General features: G+C 43.2%; 1 protein-coding gene across 1 annotated transcript in view; it reads right to left on the bottom strand.

Moving 5' to 3' along the window:
- LOC115024736 (growth arrest-specific protein 7-like) overlaps positions 1–14688 on the bottom strand; it is a 38981-nt gene that overhangs the window by 3103 nt on the left and 21190 nt on the right. The window contains exons 6-11 of the mRNA XM_029456541.1: positions 13058–13173; positions 12792–12866; positions 7811–7889; positions 3674–3802; positions 3029–3152; positions 340–419 (exon numbers count right to left, since the gene is read on the bottom strand). Of these exons, the coding sequence (XP_029312401.1) occupies positions 340–419; positions 3029–3152; positions 3674–3802; positions 7811–7889; positions 12792–12866; positions 13058–13173 (603 nt within the window). The remainder of the gene's footprint in view (positions 1–339; positions 420–3028; positions 3153–3673; positions 3803–7810; positions 7890–12791; positions 12867–13057; positions 13174–14688) is intronic.

Below are 14688 nucleotides of genomic sequence, written 5' to 3'. Positions count from 1 at the left end.
AATGCCATAAAATGCAGAACAGTACTTAACAAGTTTAAATTTGCAAAACTCTTAACACAAAATACTACACGTATAAGTTTTGACTGAAAGTCTAACAATAGCACACAAAATCACACAAAAACATCTATCAAATTAGTTAATGTATCATTCAGTAAGTCAGTTCATGTACATTATAAGCTATTCACACTGAAACTGTTGTGAAAAATTAGCTACAGCAATTGTAAAATACTATAAGATGTTGTTATCAACCTGAAGAACACCTCAAAGAAAAAAGGTTCCACAGCAACACAGCTTCTTCTTATGCACCAAACCACACACATTAAACACAGGATTTCTTACCAGACTTGTGGTGACCATCTCCTCAAACCATTTGGACTGAGACTGGTTATAAAGGTCGACACAGCGCATCAGATCATCACCTGTTAGAGAGAATACGACAAGAACTGAGGAAAAGCCTCTGCCAAATGTGTTTCTCTGGGAATACTGTACATTAAAATGTATTGTGCTCAGTTCCACCACTAGATTGTACTACTGTCAAACTATATACTCACAGCTGATGCGTTACCCTTTCATTCAGGTAGAGTATTTCTTCCACCTAACTCACCTGATGTGATTACCCCAAACAATGCAGACAATCTGGACTTATTATAAATATATTATAAGTCCATTATGATACCATAAGCAATGATAAAAGGAAAGGTTTTATCCATCCTTTCATTGATGTTACTGCCTGTATCCTGCTGACAACAAAACAAATCCTAATCATTAAATTAAATTAAATCAGGGAGGAAATGATGCTGATCATTCTGTTCTTCAGCAGAGAACTCTCAGTCTTCTGCAATCAACATCTGCTGATATATCTGCTACTTTTTATTCACATTAATATTTTGAATAAGGCCCTTCAGGTCCACAGAAAAAAAACTGTTTTGATCTTATATTATGCTGTACTAAGGCATTAGCGCCTTGAGATTGCTTTTAGCTTTGAAAGGCGCTTTATAAATACAATTTATTATTATTATTGTTATTGTTATAGTTATTGTTATTGCTATTATTATCATTATCATTATCATTATTATTATTATTATTATTATTATTATTATTATTATTATTATCATGTCTACTGGTGAATGAGAAAGGCTTGTAGTTTGTAGTTTGCACACAAACCTGCCCCTGCTCTCCCTCTGCGCCTTGTGAACAGTTGCGACAGAATGCAATCAATTAGCTGATCTGGTTGTTGTTGCTCCCCAACACAATTGTTACTCTTCCTGTAAAGTTTGACCCAGAAAGCCTCATTTGATACATTTAATATCCAGGAATTCACATTATAGACACTACCGCTGACTATCCCTATAACAATTTGGCAACAATTTAGCATATTAATCATATACGGTCAAGGCATATATAAGGTTTGAATCTAGTTTTGTTAATTTACATATTGATATAATGTGCAGCTGTATATTTTCAAACGGGGCAGACTTGTTGTTTTTTTGTTCTGTTTACATTTGCATCGCCATTTGTACTGCTGTGTATTTTGTTAAGCAGGAGAGGAAAACCTTAAATTACTCTCAGTCTGTTAGCATTCTCAGAGATAGGCCTATTTTTATGTTTACAATTGTAATATAGGCTATTTATTTTAATAAAATTGTTCATTTACATGTTTTATATTTTATATATATATATTTATATAAAGTTTGTATAATTAAAGTGCTTGTGACATCTCACATTTGGCTTTTATTACAACTGAACATTTAGCCCACATTCCAGGATATAAAATATACCATGTATCACCATTCAGCCTAAAATACTGATATTGGTCCATAGCGCCCACCCCTAATATATAGCAAGTTTAAATTAAGACAATAATAGACATAATTCATAATTCATACAAAACTGAAGTTATTATACTTGGCCCTAAATGCATCCGAAACGCATTTTCTAATGACATAGAAGCTCTGGATGGCATTAATTTGGCCTCCAGCACCACTGTAAGGAATCTTGGCGTAATCTTTGATCAGGATCTGTCTTTTAACTCCCACATAAAACAAATCTCAAGGACTGCCTTCTTTCATCTACGTAACATTGCAAAAATAAGACACATCCTGTCTCAAAATGATGCAGAAAAACTAGTCCATGCATTTGTTACTTCAAGGCTGGATTACTGCAACTCATTGTTATCAGGTTGTCCCAAAAAGTCGCTTAAGACTCTTCAGTTGATCCAAAATGCAGCGGCACGTGTATTGACAAGAACAAGGAAACGGGATTATATTACTCCTGTATTAACTGGCTCCCGGTAAAATACAGAATAGAATTCAAAATCCTTCTCCTGACTTACAATGGTCAGGCTCCAGCATATCTTAAAGATCTCATAGTACCTTATAAACCAACTAGAGCATTGTGCTCCCAGACTGCAGGGTTACTTGTAGTTCCTAGAGTCTCTAAGAGTACAATGGGAGCCAGAGCCTTCAGCTATCAAGCTCCTCCCCAGTGGAACCAGCTTCCAGTTTGTGTTTGGGAGGCAGACACCCTCTCCACATTTAAGAGTAGGCTAAAGACTTTCCTTTTTGATAAAGCTTATAGTTAGGGCTGGCTCAGGTTTGACTTGGATCAGCCCCTAGTTATGCTGCTATAGGTTTAGACTGCCGGGGCACACCTCTATGCTCTCTTCCTTCTCTTCCTCTCTCCTTACCTCCCTCTCTTCTTCTCTCTCTATCTGTATGCATTTATGTAAATGTATGTTACTAACTCCACTGATAAAGTTTATGTCAGGATCAAGGAATCGTGGCTGCGCCTGCTGCCCCAGGGCAAATGTCAAAAAGGCTTCCCGGTGGAATCTATGGCTCTCCGTTCACTCCGTGTGACAGTATAAATGTCTTTTAAGAACATTGAAGGCTTAAAAATCTTTTAGCATGATATTTAAAAAAATAGAAAATAGAAAGAAAGAGGTTAAAAGGCAGTGCTCTCCTTCCTCAAACAACAAACACCTGAGTGAGACTATGACCCAAAGTAACCCTGCAGTGTAATCTTTGACCTGCTTGTGTGGATTTCCTGCGGGCCTTTTTGATGTCTTCTTCAATCTTGTTGCTGAGTTTGATCTCCAGCTGCTGAGTCTTCAACTCCAGCTCTTTCTGTCTGTCAGACAGAGCTTTACGGGCCTGCAGGAGATAAGGGACTGGAGTCAGTGACATACTCACATCTCACAGCTGCATGTAGAGAAATATTTTTAACCTAAAGCAAGACACTTTCATATTATCAACCTGTCTGTAGCAGGTCAGTTCAGGCAACAAACATTTTAATAAACAAATATGTAGACAATCACAATCATTCTAATTAAAGTGATAAAAAGTATGTTGCTATTATAATGTTGACTGTAGTCTGCTTCCATACATCATTGTGATAATGTGGTCTCAGTATCTATCCATCATCTAGCCAACATAGCCAGAATCTTATTTCCCGTCCTTTCAATTGTCCATCCAATTAGTTTATCAGAGATAAACTGTTTTGTCTCAGATTTGACAGATGATGTGAGACTCAGCCAATTGATTTCCATTGTACATATAAAAAGCAGGAAACATTCCAGGGACAGCAAACAGCCATCTGCTGAAATCCTGCTGCTGGAAGGTCAGAACTGTGTTACTAATTAATGTTGCTGTGCTATGTATGTGCTCATGTGTACCTTCTCCACCGCTGCATAGCGGCCAACCAGCTGCTTCCGTAGGTCAGCGATGTGATGGTCAAACCTCTTCATATCCTTCTTAAAGTTCTCCCTGAAGGTCAGGAAAGGCTTCTCTACTTCACTCTGGAGCTTCTCAAAACAAAAACAACCAATAATTCAATACTGACCAGCAGAAAATAATGAAAGGTGTCATAATGGGAATTTGAACACAGTGTCTCCAATAGTGAGATGTTTCATTTGCTTTAGCAGCCATTTTCCTCCTAAGAGCTTTATTTAATAAGGTTTACCAAAATCTGTAATATGTAGACTACAGGACTTTAAGTAATACTACTTATACAAGGTTCAATGTGTAAGATATGCCAGAATTTAAACTTATTAAACCATTAACTAACATTATCAACAGAATGTGAAGAGGTAAGTGTTGATGTTACGTTAAAGACATCTATGTGTTGTGTTGCAGAGATATCTACTGAAGTTAGCATGCTAACTGACTAGCGACGCTCCGTCCAGTCTGTAATACCACTTGTGCCTCTAGAGGTGATAGTGAGTCACTGTAGCTCCAGTCTGCCCTCAGTACAGAGGGAGAAGAAGTACAGCTGCCTGACTCTTGTAAATATTACAGCCATGTTCCTGTTTTATAGTTTGTTTAATAGATTACATTCAAAGTGGCAGAAATGAAAAAAACCTTGTATAGCTGTCGGCAGCCCCGGGAATCACCGTAGCTTCAGTTAGCAGTTAGCTGGAGTTCAGCTACAGCACAGTGGAACTGCAGACTCCCTGTTGCTGCCGTTACACAGGTCCAGCAGCCCGCTGTGACTGCAGGGCTGGGGCTTGTGCTGGCTGAACTCAAGTCTCTTTGATCGCTGACGGAGGCTCAATCAGACTTCAGATCAGCCAGAACAAACCCCAGTGCCTGCTCACAGCGGGCTGCTGGACCGGTGTAACGGTTTAACGGCAGCAACAGGGAGTTTCCGTCTGACCGAGGCCAACACCTCTCCTCCCCAGCGTGCTGCTCCTGGTTGCTGTGCCACCGGGAAGACGAGATGAATATGCGGGTTGTTTTCTAGTTATTGCCACTTTGGATTTAGTCCGATAAACAAACTGACGTAATGTTACACAGACTACAGCCCCGATTAACATTAGTGCTCCAGTAAACACAGATGATCAGCCCCACGTGAAGATTATCAGACAGCAGAGTTTTCTGACAGGCTGTCATAGTTTCAGCAGTTTGGTTGAATTTTGGTATTCTTACACAATATAAAGAATAAATTAATACAATAAATTAATACAATAAATATGTCAAACTACTACTACTACTAAACTATAATATAAAAATTACAGATTGTATGGACCCAGTTTAGAGGTGAAATACTGCCCATTATTTCTTTGGAGCAGGTAACTCTGTTATGATCTTGGTTTTCTGTTTACTGTTTTATTTTGAAGTTTCACTTCACTCCTGGAAGATGATGATTTATATGCGTGGTACATTCCATTGATCATCTGTTTTGGGCAATGGGAGGGAGCCACCTGTGAGGAGGACAGACAGGCGGTGCTTCAGAAAGCCCACAGGAAGGCGGCTGAGAAGCCCTGATTGATGACTCTTCTGCCTGGGAATATCAGGGATTTTATCGACCTCAGCAATCAGTCTGCCTTCCTGCCAGCTTGCCTGACCCACTGACCCTGTTCCTCCTGCTCCAAGTCCTGACCCATTCCTGGGTACTCACCTGGCCCTGAGAGGTCCTCTGAGTGTTCAGAGGGCCTTCAGGCCTCTAAGAAGGCAATTTGGCCGTGGGTCAGGTCGGCTCCCAGTCCCCCATTCCTGCTGCCGGACCTCCGCATACCCCCGTTCCTGCTGCCAGACCTCCGCAGACCCCCATTCCTGCTGCCAGACCTCCGCAGACTTCCGTTCCTGCTGCCAGACCTCCGCAGACACCCGTTCCTGCTGCCGGACCGCCGCATACTCCCGCTCCTGCTGCCGGACCTCCGCAGACAGCTCTTCCCCAGCTGCCTCTCAAGACCCCAGCTGTTCCCCAGCTGCCTCTCGAGACTCCAGCCCCTGTGCTCCCCTTGACTCTCGAGACTCCAGCCCCTGTGCTCCCCTTGACTCTCGAGACTCCAGCCCCTGTTCTCCCCTTGACTCTCGAGACCCCAGCCCCTGTGCTCCCCTCGAATCTCGAGACCCCAGCTGTCCCCCTGCTGTCTCTCGAGACCCCAGTTCCTGCGGTCCCTCCGCCTCTCGAGTCCCCGACGATCCCTCCGCTTCTCGAGTCCCCGGCGATCCCTCTGCCTCTCGAGTCCCCGGCGATCCCTCCGCCTCTCGAGTCGATTAACTTTGTCAAAATAAATGTTTTATATGGTAAATGCACTTGCATTATTATAGCGCCTTTCTAGTGTTGCACTATATGTCAAAACTCACCCAAGTATTTATTCACTAATGCTGCCATATAAGGTGCCAGACTGCACATCATCTGAACTTTTGATCATTCACACAGATGTTAGCCATCATAGCTCTCATTTATGCTTTTGTTATGTTCAGAGACTGAACACAAGGGGAAATTTAGAGATGCAGGATTGAATATAAAGTAAATGCAAAGATGTGAGTGGACAATAATAGATCTAGAGCAAATAAATACATTACCTAGTTACAGATAACTTCTAACGTACAGTTGGTACTTTGGTTGTTTATGGGACAGTCAAATTAATGTGAATAATTTATAATTGATGTGTTGGAAATGTGCTTCACATTTAATCTTCACAGATATGCATGTGTAACATAGTTGCAAAGGTTCAGGTTAAATCCCATTAAATAGGACTACTACACCAACTGCTGTTGTAAATGTATACCTGCAGTATTAATAGCAAAGGATTATGGGTAATCTTCAAAAGCAACAGAGGCACTAGGCAAAAGTCTGTGTCTGTGAAAGTCTGTGGCCAAAACAATGGCAATTAACTTCAGACTCTGTCCTTTGTCATAAATGCAGGTATGTTACAGTATATTGTAGCAAAGTGTTAAACATGCAGATGAGGCGTTTTCAAATGTTTACTTTCTGTACATTGTTGTAATGGAATAATTGTTGTTATGAATTGACAAATACAAAAGAAAAAGGTCAAATTGATTTTTTTTCTGTATTTTCTTCTCACACATTTTAAGAGAAGGACTTTTTGTGGAGGTTGGGGGTATTGAACCTGAGTGGGCGATGTTCAAAACCTCTATTGCTGAAACTGCGGTGATGAGCTGTGGTCTCAAGGTGCCTCAAGGGGGCGGTAACCCTCGAAACCCGGTGGTCAGGGAAGCCATCCGACTGAAGAAGGAATCCTTCCGGGTTATGTTATCCAGGAGGACTCCGGAAACAGTTGCAGGGTACCGAAGGAGTAGAAGGGCGGAAGCCTCTGCCGTGTCAGAGGCAAAGCAGCGGGTGTGGTAGAAGTTCGGAGAAGCTATGGAGAAGGACTTTCGGTCGGCACCAAGGTGCTTCTGGAAAACCATCCGGCACCTCAGGAGGGGGAAGCGGGGAACCATCCAAACTGTGAACAGCAAGGGTGGGACCCTGCTGACTTTGACTGAGAAGGATATCGGGCGGTGGAAGGAGAACTTTGAGGAACTCCTGAATCCGACTAACACGCCCTTCCCCGGGGAAGAACCAGGACTCGGTGGAGAGATTATATCTCCTCACTGGCCTGGGAACGCCTCGGGATCCCCCAGTCGGAGCTGGAGGATGTGGCTCGGAGAAGGGAAGATTGGAGTTCCTTACTGGAGCTGCTGCCCCCGCGACCCGACCCCGGATAAGCGATGGATGGACTTTTTGTTTTGTTTTCATTTATTTCATTTACATTTAAACCACTGCGTCAATGTATTGTACAGAGTATAGATATTCAGAAATGTAAACCTACTGTAATCTAAAAAAGCAACAAAGGATTTTCTATTTGTCCACACAGATGACCATTCTACCGTCTGTCCTTTGTAATTAATGCAGATGTGGAATAAACCTGCTCTTTACACAAGCCTGAGCAGCTCTGTCCCACAGAGATGTCTTCATTTATACAGAAGGGATCTTACAGAGGTCACACAGAAACATAATTTTAGGTATGGGCATCAGGCAGGTTGCAGCTGAGGTGGAGAAAAGTGTGATGAATTACCTTTGAGGAGAACTTTAGGTGAACCTCCGCTTCGTCTGCCAGGCTCTTCTTTAACTGGGCCCAAGCCTCCCCCAGTGTCCTAAGTACCGATAAGAAGCAGTGTGTTTAATATCTCACAAGAAAGGACCACACACACTTTTACATAAAGACATGTAGGGAGGGCACAAAGTATCGGAGAAAGGGGTGGGGGGGCAGCAGAGCCGGTGCCAAAGTTCACGGATACACAAGTAAGCAGTAAATCTAGCTTGAGGTCCACATCCAGTTCAACAGATGATATGGCCAGCTGTGGGCAATAACACTGAGAAGGCTTATATTGTGATTTTAAAATTAAGTTAGTCGAGGCACATTGTGTAATAATTATATTATTATAATTATGACTAGTTCATAATTGAGGTCCTCTCCGTAATTGACCTTGACACCCCTGAGCTAGAGGAAAGATAACCTCATGATCCTGAGCTGCAAAAGTTGAAGCAGTGTAAATGGCATCTCTCATGTATCCACAGTATCACAGTTCCTAGGGACAGGCAAGCAATTGCCAACAAAATTGTGTATCTCAGGGAAAAAAAATCTCCTGCCATGTTTTTCTTTCATCCAACAGAACTGAGTAGCATTAAAAGTGGTCACGGCCACATCTCTACCGAACAAATGGTAAATTCAGGAATAAATAGACGGCTGGTTCTGGGCTGCAGATGGTAGGAACTGACCAACAAAACAACAATTGTCCAGTCAGACAACAGAGCTGACCTGAGGGAGAGAATAGTGAAAGCATTGTGTTGCACTTTTCTGGGTGTGGGCAGACTGAGTTGGATGGCATTATCTGGATTCTATATGGGATAACTCCATTACACTCTCTATTACCATGCTAATATGAAGAGGAGTTATTGTATATGCATGTACACGGGGGAGGGAGTTCACCCACTTTCCTGGTCTGATATTAATGTTTAGAATGCAAAATAAAGTGTACAAACCCCACATGTGTAGCACCACAGTAGGCCAAGCAGAGTTATAAAGTTAGCAAACTGACTGTTTGCTAATAATACCTAACATTAGCTACCATAAGCAAGCATAAGCATAAGGTGTGTTTGACAAGGTAGTGTAATTAGAAAGGTTATGGTCCACGCCTGAGCGCTACAGCTTGTCACCCAGGGTTAGGGTTAGCCAAGGACCAGCCTCTCCAGGCTCTTCTTAAAATCAAATCAAATCAAATTTGCTTATATAGGCCAATATCACAAATTATACATTTGTCTCCTCCTTTACAGACTGTACACGTTACGACACCCTCTGACCCTCGCATCGCACAAGGAAAAACTTCCTAAAGGAAACCCCACAATTAAAGGGGGGAAAAATGGAAGAAACCTCAGGGAGAGGAACTGAGCAGGGATACCTCTCCCAGGATGGACAGACGTGCAATAGATGTCGTGTGTACAGGATAAACAACATAGTACAAATACAACATTTGACAGAAATTATGTTGTGTTGAAAAAAGAGAAAGTATGGATGAATCCAAGAAAATGTCAAAAAGGCTTCCCGGAGTCCAGCAGGACCAGGGCAGCAGGTGCAGCCACGATTCCTGATCCTGACGTAAACTTTATCAGTGGCAACCTGCCACATGAGACACAGAAACTCCAGGGATGATGCACCGGATGATGAGTTAGTAACATACATTTACATAAATACATACAGATAGAGAGGGAGAAGAAGAGAGAGGGAGGGGAGGACAGAGAAAGAGAAGGAGGAGAGCGGAAGAGAAGGAGAAGAGCAGGGAGGTGTCCCCCGCCAGTCTAAGCCTAAGCAGCATAACTAGGGGCTGATCCAAGCCAAACCTGAGCCAGCCCTGACTATAAGCTTTATCAAAAAGGAAAGTCTTTAGCCTGCTCTTAAATGAGAGAGAGGGTGTCTGCCTCCCGAACACAAACTGGAAGCTGGTTCCACTGGAGAGGAGCTTGATAGCTGAAGGCTCTGGCTCCCTGTGTACTCTTAGATACTCTAGGAACAAGTGACCCTGCAGTCTGGGAGCGCAATGCTCTAGTTGGTTTATAAGGTACTATGAGATCTTAAAGATATGCTTGAGCCTGACCATTAATTGCTTTGTAAGTCAGGAGAAGGATTTTGAATTCTATTCTGTATTTTACCAGGAGCCAGTGCAGAGCAGCTAATACTGGAGTAATATGATCCCGTTTCCTTGTTCTTGTCAATACACGTTCCGCTGCAGAGTCTTAAGCGACTTTTTGGGACAACCTGATAACAATGAGTTGCAGTAATCCAGCCTTGAAGTAACAAATGCATGTATTAGTTTTTCTGTATCATTTTGAGACTGGATGTGTCTTATTTTTGCAATGTTACGTAGATGAAAGAAGGCAGTCCTTGAGATTTGTTTTATGTGGGAGTTAAAAGACAGATCTTGATCAAAGATAACGTTAAGATTCCTTACGGTGGTGCTGGAGGCCAAATTAATGCCATCCAGAGCTTCTATGTCATTAGCCAATTGATTGGTTTCGTCTGGTTTAATTGATAGATATAATTGGTATCATCCGCATAACAATGAAAGTTTATAAAGTGGTTCCTTATAATATTGCCCAAAGGAAGCATATATAAGGTGTATAGAATTGGTTCAAGTACAGAACCCTGCGGAACTCCAAGACCGACTTTGGCTGTCATGGAGGATTTATCGTTAACACGTACAAATTGAGATCGCTCAGATAAATAGGATTTGAACCAGCTTAGTGCGGTTCCTTTTATGCCAACATAATGTTCCAGTCTCTGTAGAAGATGTCATGATCGTGATTTTGTATATCCTGTTTTATTTTGAAGTGTTCACTCCCCCTTATGTCATGTCTAGTGTACTTCCTGTCTGTGTGTTTTCACTCTGTGATTGTTGATTTGTTCCTCCTGTGTCCGTTCACCTTGCCCTTGTGTTTTAGTTTCTCTCCCCAGCTGTGTCTTGTTCCCCTCGTTTAGTGTCTGTGTATATATCCCAGTCCCTGAGCACTCGCCTGGCCCTGGGAGGTCCTCTGAGTCTCCAGGGGACTTCCAGGTCTTGGCGCAAGAGACCCAGACCACGGCAGACAACCGCGACTGCACCCTGTTTCCGCTGCCGGGCCGCGACAGCCCCCTGTTTCCACTGCTGGGCCGCGACAGCCTCCAGTTCCTGCTTTCGGGCCGCGACATTCTCCTGTTTCTGCTGCCGGGCCGCGACAGCCTCCTGTTTCTGCTGCCAGGCCGCGACAGACTCCAGTTCCTGCTGCCGAACCTCCGTAGACCCCCATCCCCGCTGCCAGATCTCTGCAGACATCCGCTCCAGCTGATGCCGGACCGCTGCAGACCCCAGCTGTTCCCCAGCTTCCCCTCAAGACCCCAGCAGCTATGGCGCTATCACAATAACATGTGAGAATTCTGGCGGCAGTAGCGGCAAATAGCCAAGTCTCTGATGATGCATGATGCTACACTCCCGGTATTCCCTCTGGTGCCGGGTCAGCGCCGCTAGCACGTCCATCTTATTGGGAAGAGAACGGACATTTCCCATTACGATGGATGGAAGGACAGGTCTAGAGCGTCTCTTCCTAGCCCGTGCAGCTTGGTGAGCTTGTCCTTCAGCAGAGAAGGGATGATGCTATTGAAGGCAGAGCTGAAGTACACAAATAGGAACCTGACGTAGGTTCCAGGTGTTGGAGCATATGAGGGCAATGTTGATGTCTACAGAACTGTTGGCTCTGTAGGCAATCTGGAGTGGGTTGGTGTGGGTTTTAATGTGGGACAAGACGCTCAAAAGACTTCATAAGCACAGAGGTCAGGGCGACGGGTCTATTGTCGTTAAGTCCTGTGATCCTTGGTTTTTTGGGGATGATGGTTGAGGTTTTGAAGCAGGCATGTGGCATGTCTCCAGTAAGGTGATAAAGATGTCTCTGACCATCAGAGACAGCTGATCAGAACAGTATTTCTAAAGTGAAGGGTGAGGCAAAGTTTGTACTGGATGCTTTACTGAGATTCTGTATCAGCCTGTTAATGCTCATTTCTAGAATAAAGATGGCACTTTTAAGGTGGGGGAGGGGGATGCTGGTGGTCTGGAGCTGGTCGGTGGGTTCAGGGGGGATGGTGTAAGTTTTTGTTTGAGTTGGACAGGCCAACACAAAGAGAACTTGAACAGAGTCAACAATAACACAATAGAGTTTCAGATTTTACCCAGCCAGTAGTAAGTACAGATTGGACCAGCCTAATCAAGCACATTTGAGCACTACTCTTTGCATCAAAGAGCCTGTTGATGTAGCATCAAAAAACCATCAGTCCTCTTGGATCGGTACTTGGATTTGATAATCTTCATGTGGGAAAAGGCTGACTCGCATAAATAAGTAGAGCCAAATAATGCAGTCAGGGAAGTAGCACATTTCCTCATGTTTGGGTACTTTTCCTCTGTGAGTAAGTTCCAAAACTGTCCATTAGCCCTAGCCTTCAGCTGAATGTCAGCCTGGCAATAACACTGGTAAATACCTAAAAGCAATAATCACTAGAGATGCACTGATCGTTCGGCCACCAGTCAAAACCAGCCAGTTGTGAGATGATCGAAAATTATCTGCGACCGGTGTCATATATCCAATCTTTTTGGCCGATCAAATTTGCCGCATTATGTCTTTATGTTGTGCACACCGCGGCACAGATAGTAACAAATAAGAAGTGCACCAAAATAAGAGTGCATAAGAGCATATTGAGGGAACAGTCAAAAACATTACATAACATTATAGTTACAATGATATAAAACCATAAAAAGACGTTCTCATATTTGAGAAGCTGGAACCGGTGAAAAAAAACAGGTGACATTCTTGCTTGATAATTAGCAATGTGCCATTGCAGCCATTTATATATTTTCCCACATTTTAAGCGACTGCACACTTGGACTTATTTTCCAAGTGTTGACATGTAGCCTTTTTATTTTTTAATGTTGATCTAGCTACTCTATGAGAGGAGTTTGTCTTTCTCATTCACTCACCCTTCTTCCTGGCTTGCTAGAGGGATCTGGGAGAGCTTGGAGAGATTCTTGGCATACTCCTCTTCTATCTTTATCCTGAGAGGGAAGTAGATAGTTTTATTACCACACAGTCTTTACGCAATCGGACTCTTTCATGCGCCTTTCCTGTGTTGTGCAACACATGATGTATGAAAGAGGAAATGGTTTGTTCTAATGACAATTTTCTGGTTTTCATGGTAACCTGAGGATGAAGTGTGAAAAAAAGATGGCTGATGAACATCTGATACCTTTCTCGTATGAACTCTGCCATCTCTTTCTGCATTTGTTTCCCCTTCAGCTGTTTTTGTAGCAAAACCTCAAATCCTGTGATGCAGTCGTTGCCCTGGGAATCCTTCTTATCAGTCTACGAGATAAACACAGCAAGCACACGAAAAACACATTGAACAAACAAACACTTATCAACAAACAGGAGGACATCACACCCTGAGCAAATAAACCACCGGCTGCATGCAGGGAAAAAGTAATGCATTAAGTGAAGCATTAACACACAATCAGGCAAATCCCTCTCTGATATGATGCATATGATGTAGTTATCACTGAATAATGTATTTATTTATTTAAGTCCATTGATTGATTAAAGGTATAGTAGGTAACATTTTCAGTTGAGAGAGAGAGAAAGAAAGAAAGAGAGGCAGAGAGACAGAAAGAGACAGACGGAGATATAGAGAGAGAGAGACAGACATTATTTTGATTTTTCAAAAAACACTTTATTTACATATTTTTCATTTGTACAATTACATTAAAATAAAGTGCTTAAAATAATAAAACTCTATATATTTAACATCACAAGTTCCTATTTTAATTTTTCCTTTCCTACTTTTTGAAATAAAATAATTTTTTATCACTACCCTTCAATGTGACCCGCATCGACCCACAATAGTGCCTCCACGCCACACCCCCGGAAATCAACTCATTCAATCATTCAATATTCAAATATCAAATATCCCATTCTCGATCACCGCCCCCCCTCAATCCACAAACCAAATTAGCTCCTGCACTACCACATCAGGACCACACACACGGGCCACGTTGGTTACGTTCCGTGGTCCTCAGCAGAGCCGAGCGGGCATTCTTCGAAATCTTCCTGCAGCGATGCAGATGAACTTGGACTGAGGGCACCGCAATCACCGCAAAGGAAGAGGGATTCTGAGCTGTGACGCACCGCAGCATGGTCCTCAGGTCTTGGTTGGCCCGCTCCGTCTGCACATTAGTCTGTAGATGATAGCCAGAGAAAAGACTAACAGAGGCATGAACCTATGTAAGAACCTGGGAGCGCACAGAATCGGGAACAAACAGACGGTTATTAGGACCATTACCAGGATCAAGTTGATCCTTTTGAGCATTCCTGATAACTCCCACTATCTCCCACGTAACGACGCCCACTATGCTGGAAGATGGAACAATAGTATCAGGAGCGGCCAAATCCTGGTCAATGGAAGACTGTCTGGTCACAGCATCAGGTTTATCGTTCTTGGAACCTGGACCAAAAGTCTGTGAAATTGAACCTGCCGAAGAACAATGCCCAGCAAGCTTGGCGGGAATTTAATCTCTTGGCGGATGGTATGTAAGCCAGGTTTCTGTGATCCGTCCAGACGATGAACGGCTGCTCGGTCCCCTCCAACCAGTGTCTCCACTCCTCAAACGCCAGCTTAACCGCGAGTAGTTCCTTGTTGCCGACGTCGTAGTTCTGTTCAGCTCCAGACAGGCGTCTGGAGAAAAACGCGCAAGGATGGAGCTTCTGGTCCGTGGTAGTGCGTTGGGACAGAATACCCTTACATACCGTTTGACTTCCCTTGGAGGCATCCACCTCGATGATAAACTCCATAGCTGGGTCGGGATGAATGAGGACTGGAGCTGA

Source organism: Cottoperca gobio, chromosome 19 (genome assembly GCF_900634415.1).
Source record: "Cottoperca gobio chromosome 19, fCotGob3.1, whole genome shotgun sequence".
Classification (NCBI taxonomy): Eukaryota; Metazoa; Chordata; class Actinopteri; order Perciformes; family Bovichtidae; genus Cottoperca; species Cottoperca gobio.
This window is presented reverse-complemented; position numbering and strand designations above follow the sequence as displayed.